The sequence below is a fragment of the Onychomys torridus genome, chromosome 21 (genome assembly GCF_903995425.1).
Source record: "Onychomys torridus chromosome 21, mOncTor1.1, whole genome shotgun sequence".
NCBI classification, from domain to species: domain Eukaryota; kingdom Metazoa; phylum Chordata; class Mammalia; order Rodentia; family Cricetidae; genus Onychomys; species Onychomys torridus.
In genome coordinates this window covers 46224124-46231458 of record NC_050463.1, presented here as the reverse complement: position 1 = coordinate 46231458, position 7335 = coordinate 46224124, and the positions used below count along the sequence as shown (strand labels likewise).

At 47.5% G+C, this 7335-nt stretch overlaps 1 protein-coding gene across 1 annotated transcript in view; it reads left to right on the top strand.

Moving 5' to 3' along the window:
* Positions 1-7335, top strand: part of Greb1 (growth regulating estrogen receptor binding 1) — a 131152-nt gene that overhangs the window by 54824 nt on the left and 68993 nt on the right. Inside the window, exon 4 of the mRNA XM_036171406.1 lies at positions 2893-3241. Within this exon, the coding sequence (XP_036027299.1) occupies positions 3085-3241 (157 nt within the window). The 5' untranslated portion in view covers positions 2893-3084. The remainder of the gene's footprint in view (positions 1-2892; positions 3242-7335) is intronic.

Genomic DNA, 7335 nt, shown 5'->3' with positions numbered 1-7335 from the left:
GTGGGCAGGCAGCGTTTGCGAGGCTTTGAGTCTGAGTGCTGAGAGAAAGCTCCTCCTGTGTGCCTGGCGTTGTTCAGACAAGGCTGCTGCATAGGCAGGAGACGTTTGTGATGTTATTAGTGGTGGCAGCTTAGGTGGGCCACCCAGAATTAAGAATTACAGTATTTAAGGATTAATTAAGAGCCCCCCAATGTGTATCTAACCCTGGATTGAGAACTCTAGGAGGCCCCCCCAAGGATGGCCCAACCATCTCATGAATATCTTGAAATATGAGACAGGCTAAAACAAAACAACAAACCAAAGAAGCTGGTGGACTGGAGACCAAGACCCCTTCCGATGTCTTTTGGGGTGTCAGTTGCTGATCTCTCCACTCTGGAGCACTTTCCCTTTGTTGGGGTGAGTTCCTGAACCATTCTTAGGTCACTCCCCTGGTGGAGGGGCCTGAGGGCTTAATTATTGCCACAGGCAGGAAGTGGTTAATGGGCTCCATTGACTGAGCTGGCAGAGGAAGGCTGTTGCCCCCCTCCCCCAGGAAACACGCACCCCACACCTTCATTCCCCCTCAGATGGGAACTGGAGCCTTTTCAGTCCCACAGTGACATCTTAGAGGCTGATCTGCCACCACCACGGAGGGAGCAAGGAAGAGGAGAATTTAACTACACACATCTTAAGACAAAAAGTGATGGGCCAGGTTTTGCTGAGTGGCGACCCGAGTTCCCGACTAGTGTGCGTTTTGTTATAGGCAGAAGCCAGGAACTGCTGTCCAGGGTTGCTGCTCTCCACATCCGGTGTTAGTCTGTGACTCCTCAGTTATTGTATACTAGACAAGAAACGCCAGGACATACAAGAAAGGAGTCATTTGACCTGCTTCCTTACATCTCTTGCACATGGACAGGGCTCATGTGTTCACTGCTGTGTGCAGTATTCTTGCATTCCTCAGGCGTCAGTCAGAAAGAGATCTTTAAGAAGTTCAAAAAGTAGAGCGTCTAATGACTAGCCTCAATTAGAATTTAGTTAGTAATGTGAGACACCCCTCCACCCCGCCACCCCATTTTGATCATTTAGACATGAAACAATCTTTGATAAGCACTGGAGCAAAGACAGAGGAAACCAAAATGGAGGCCATAAGCTATCCAGAAAAAAAAGAGAAAGGAGCTGCGCAGAGTGGTGCACACCTGTTATCCCAGCCATCGGGAAGTGGAGGCAGGAGGTTCAAGAGTTCAAGGCCATCCTTGGCTACAGAGCAAGCTCAAGGGGAGCCTGGGCTACTCCAGACCCTGTGTGTGTGTGTGTGTGTGTGTGTGTGTGTGTGTGTGTGTGTGTGTGTGTGTGTGTGTATTGAGAGGGAGGGAGAAGAAGAAGAGATTGAGAGATTGGCTGACTGACTTTATGGTTAATTTAAATGCCAAAGCAAAGAAGTGGCCTCACATGTCCCTATGGCTGACGTCACATGAACAAGTAATTACTTTAGAGGAGTTAGAAGGAATGCAACACATGAAATTCAGAGGAAGTGGGAAGCCAACATTAATGGAAGAGCTGAGGAATGGAAATTCCTCCCAGGTCAGGAGGATGTGAGCCATTGGATGCTTATGCTTGGAAAGGACCAATGATAGAAGTTTAACTCTCACTACAACTCAGAAATATTTGGGCAAGTACCTCTGTTTTCCATCAGTGAGATGCCATGCAGCTGTTCAAGTGTTTTTAAAAGCATTTGTAAGAGGCACGAGTGTATGCCAAGTGAAATAATTACGATTGTAACCGTGAATACAGTCCCCATCCTTTCCTTACCCAAAGTTCTGAGGAGAATTTAGTTTACAAAAACACATCAGAATATCACAGTGGCAGGGCTGGGCCAGGAGTCAGTGGCCGTGGGTTTGACCCTCAAGACTGCCAGTGAACAAAACCCAAACAAATCCCAGTGGCGGTGCACTGCTGATTCATATCATGATGCGTTTGCATCTTGGAGTTACCGCGCTAAGTGGAAGAAGCTGTTGGCAGAGGCATCCTGTCCAGGCTTCCACCCGAGCAGCCAACAGAACAAGGTGGGGACCGCTCCAGCGACAGAGAATAACTTCATTGTAGGGTTGGGGAGTGACAGCTTTGAGGCTTTCCTCTGGGGATGATGGACACACCAGTTCTGTCATGTAACCGTTGCACAAAGTGGTGAAGGTACTAAAAACACCAGTGAGTTGTCTTCGGTGTGTGGATTAGTTATGAAGTTGCTGCCGAAAGAATGAGGGTGATTGTCTTGGGGCAGGGGTCCTGGGGTTGTTCTGCATTGTCTATATGATAGAGACGTTTAATAAGCTAAAATACAGTCTAACACAGGGGTTCTCAATCTTGCTAATGCTGCTAATGCCCTTTAATACAGTTCCTCATGTTATGGTGGCCCCCCTCCAACCATAAAATAATTTTTATTGCTATTTCACAACTAATTTTGCTACAGTTATGAATCATAGTGTAAATATCTGTGTTTTCCAATGGTCTTAGGCAACCCTGGGGAAAGGGTTTGACCCCATAGGGGTTGCAACCCATACATAGGTTGAGAACCATTGAGAACCCTTTGGATTCTAAAGGGAGGATTTTAATAGTCAGCCTTTTACCAGGAGCAGCAGGTCTGGAGTCTGCTAAGCTTGCTTTTGGAGGTGTATGCCTCCTATAATCCCGAAACCCAGGCTTGTGCTCTGATGCTGTCATAGATGTGAATGGCCATGTGTGGAAAAGGTGGTGTCATTTGCCTGGGGACCCTAGGAGGCAGAATCCTATCTCTGGGAAAATCAGGAAAGGCGAAGAGGCTCTTCCTGGTGGAATATTCTGAGAGGCGGTGGGCTCTGTGAGTGCAGGATCAGTGGGGGGCTGTTACTTATATAACTTCCTGTAATTGCCTGGCAGTAGCTGCAGAGAGTCGCCCTCTCCTGTCTTGGGCTGAGCAGAGGCCACAACGCTTCCCTTCCTGCCGCTTGCTGCTGCTGCTGCTGCTTCTTCGTTTATCCCCCTTGTTGGGCTTTGTGTGAAGGCAGCCCTTCTCGGAAGAACTGAAATGTCATTTTAACCAGAAGACTCCGTCCTCTCTGTGCTTTGGAGATGGGCAATTCCTATGCTGGACAGCTAAAGAGCACGCGGTTTGAAGAGGTCCTCCACAACTCCATCGAGGCCTCCCTACGCTCCAATACCCTCGTGCCCCGGCCCATCTTCTCCCAGCTGTATTTGGAGGCTGAACAGCAGCTGTCCTCCTTAGAAGGTAAGAAGCATGCATTTCTTATGTTGATGTGTGTGTGTGTTTTCTTTTGTGCAGCTGACGTGAGCAGCGTAAGCCTGAAGTTTTTGTTCTCTCTCTCTCTCTCTCTCTCTCTCTCTCTCTCTCTCTCTCTCTCTCTCTCTCTCTCTCCATTTAGGAAATCTAGAGTCTGGGAAAAAATAATGAAAGTTGCACACAGATTTTTATTTGTTTAAAAGTAAGTCCAGAAAATACAACAACAAAAAAATTAATCTTGGACTCATAGGAGGCAGGGAAAGTGTGTGCTTGACCCTCCGGAAACTGTTATTTATACTCTGATTAGAGGCTTGCCATTGTAGCTTTGGTGAGTAAGGGATTTTAACATGTTTGACCCTCAGCTGTGTGTTTTCTTTTCTTTTCCTCCTGTGAGTCATGGTCTTATCCTTGTAAAAGAGTTGAGAGGTTGTGTTTCTGTGTGGTAACAGGTGTAAGAACCCCCTAGAAACTTAAAAAAAGAAAAAGTAAAGAGTAAGCCTTTATGGATTTTGCATGTACCAAGAGTTAAGTCATAGGTATACGGATGACTTGGGAATTTCCTTTATCTGGAAGATACAGTGTGTGAGTGTAGGGCTGGGGAGATGGCTAAGAACACGGACTGCTCTCCCAGATGACCCGGGTTCGATTCCTAGCACCCACATGGCAGCTCACAAGTATAACTCCAGGACCCAACACCCTCACACAGACATACATGCAAGCAAAACACCAGTGCACAGAAAATAAAAATAAATAATTTTTTTTTTTAAAAGTGTGTGTTTTCATGTCAAGTAAGCCTGACGTAATCCACAGGACGAAACAGCTACTATTTTAGGATTTTTCTTTTATTTGTAAGTTCATGCTTTTTACTTAAAATTCCACACAAATGTCAGTAGGTTTTAAAGTAGGAAAGGTCACGGTTTTAAAGTAGGAAAACACCATTAAACAAGAAAGAAAAAATGTCCACCAGGTTTGTGCCCTTTGGGGCTTCAGGGGGCTGTGTGTGGGGTGCCTGTCTTGAAGTAACTCTGCTAAGGGTATGGATGCCTGCTAGCCCTTATTTTGCAGAGAGGACAACGTGAGTCATTTTCTGGCTTCCTTAGTAAATTAACCTTGCAAATGGCACAGATAAAGACCAAGCCAACCCGGGTCTTAGGTCTAAGAGAAACTAGATTCGCTCAGCACTATCAATTAGGAAACCATGAAATTCTGTGATAGTCATTAAGAGAGTGCCAATGTTTTCTGGCATAGTGTCACTGTGACTTCCCTGGGAGCCAAGACATTAGCAGAGACTCTTTAATTGATCCCAGTTTTGACGAGCCACAAGGCTTCTGTGAAATACAAGTTCCAGGGCTATCCTTAACTACGTACTGTGTCAACAAGTCTTACCAAATGCAAATTAACAGCAGCAGTCATGATGATGATTTAGAATACTCGGGTAGTATACTAAAATCTACTATCTGTTCACCTGCTAATGCTGAGGCCTGCTGTGATTTGGAGATGTTGAGGGGTAGCTGAATTGTACTTTTAATGCTGACTGTCAGGGTGGGACAGATGCAGTGGGGGTGGGGCTGGGGGTTGGGGGGCAATCAGTGTACAGCTGATCATGTGGGAACAGAGAGCAGCAGGAAGCCCTCGGGGGCTCCCCCAAGTTGCCTTCTCCTGCTGTTGAAGATTTCCCTAGGCTGCCCACCTTCTAAGTCTCCTTCTCTTTGATGAGCCTGTGGTATTTTCTAGTGATCCCTAACCCACCCCTGCCCTGACTATGCTGCCCAGGACCCAGGAGTTCCTACAAACTAGTTAATGCTCTCAGCCCCCAGCAACAGCGTCGAGGCTCAGAGATGGAGTGTTCTAAGCCCTTGCCAGATGATGGTTGGATTGCTCAGCCTTTGAGTTCCTGTGCCGACTTGACCCAGCCCCTCTGCACTTTTCCTGTCCGCTCAGCAAATAACCCAGAACCATCTCCTGGGATTTTGTTTGTCCAGTGCCGAAGTCAGCCTGAGGGGGGTCAGTGGGAGAGGGAGACCTTTGGGCTTGCTACATGTCACCATAAACCAAGCATTAAGCTTGGGCCATATCTTCTACATCATAAACCTTGGAGCAGACAGGCATTTGGGGGCCCCGTCTTGTTTTGTCTGTCTGTCTCTTGTCGGGGTCTCTTATCTGATGGCTGGCCTTCCTCAGATAATAACATTGTTGATGATGCGTAAGACCAGGGTGCTGGGACTCTAAACTCCCGGGGATCTGGTCACATTTTATGTATTTGTGGGGGTAATTTAGCAGGGGCCTTATTATAGCCTTGTTCTTTGAATTGGGGCTCTTTCTCACTACCCACTGTAGGGGAAAATCCTTTTACATGATATTGGGTTTTTAGGAGAGCAGTCAACATGACAGATGACTGCATCAGCCCTAGACCTCATAAATTTAGTATTTAAACAGGATGCAGGTAAATTCCTATAATCCTACCTGCTCAGAATGCCCATAAGGTGCATCTCAAGGTAAGAAAAGAGAATTGATTAGAAACACTGGATAGCCTCATGTGCCTGTCGTCAGGGGTGCTAGGGGGTGCTCGGATTTGTGTTTTATTATTACCGTGCTAACCCCTCAACTCCGATGGTTTTGTCTAAGACCCACTTCAAAACTCTAACCCTGCCAGGAGACCTCTGTAAACATGTCTGTTTAGTCTGCTCTGGGGCTTGTGCTGGCTGAGGAGCCCATCAAAGTCTGGAAAGTCTGCCACAGACCCTTTGACCTTTAACCCTGCCTGCAGTTTGAGCCCTTTGGCTCTCCGTGGCTTAAGACTCTCTTCTCTTGTTTCTTTCTAAGTGTGCTGGAATGTCTGTTTGTTGGGCTTAGCAGACTAATGCACAGCCCGGTCTCTGTGAGCTGCGGGCTGATCCACAGCTCTGCCTTTGGGGACATTTGTTTTAGCTGTTGGGGAATCTCGTGTGAATGTCCACTCCAAGGCTGGTGTCCGTGCCGCTCTCTGGGTCTCTGCAGAGCTAGATCAGAGCCCCATGTGGACTGTGCCATCTGCTCTGGGGCCAGTGCCTGGAGTCTGGTGGGACCCTGAGACCCCCTGGAGGGGACAAACTGTGCCTACTGTAAGCACAGGAAGATGCCAAGGAGATGAGCTGCTGGGATCACTACTTTCACTGTGTGTTCATCTTGTGTAAATCTTTCCACGGCTTCCCCACCACTGGGTATTTATCCTTTGGACCTACGAGGTCCAGGGCGCCAAGAAGGGCAGAGTTGTTATTGCCTCCTCAAGGTCTTGGCCCTTAGTCACACTATGCCCCCAGTAGCTTGTACAGTGAAATCACAGGTAGAAAACTCGGTGCCACTTGGAAGCGCCACATTTTCTACTCACATTTCAACTCGCAGTGACCTCAGCGCTTACCTTGTAACCAGCTCATTTTGCACAGAGAGGTTAATTGACTGTCCTGTGGCCACACAGGCGGCGGCCGTCTAAGTCCTGAAACTTGACTGGCCGGAGCTGTGGTCTAGGCTTTTCCATTAGGTATACTTTTATCTGTTAACCTAAAACCTTCGGATGGAGGGAGGAGATGTTAGGGACAAGTACAAGGGCAGTAGAGCAGTCGGGAGATAGAAAACACGCCAGCAGCAGGAGACAGGGAGACAAAAAGTGAGGAGACAGCCATGTCTCGCTGCCGTGTATTCAAGGCCATTTACAATGACCCTTCCCACGAGGAAATCTTCCTGCTGTTTAGTACTTGAAATTTAAAGACACAGTGAGAAGTATTTTTACCCAAAATGCCATGAGAAAAGACATTGGGGGACTAAATGTCAGCACCTTTGAAAGAGGTTCATTTTTATGACCCTCCTGCTTTCCCCAACAGTGGGTAAGGCCTGAACAGTGGGGTAGCTCTCTCCTCAGCATGGCCCCTTCACTGAGAACCTTGCTGGGTGCTAGACCAATGAGAGCAGAGTCCTCCAGGAACCCAGAAGACATCAAGGGAGGTGCTCATGGCCAAAGCTCCCCCACATTCCCCAGTTCCGCATTTGCTGTTCTTCCTTTCCTAAAGCCACAGCATGCCTGGTCCTATTCTAGAATTTTCTGGAAT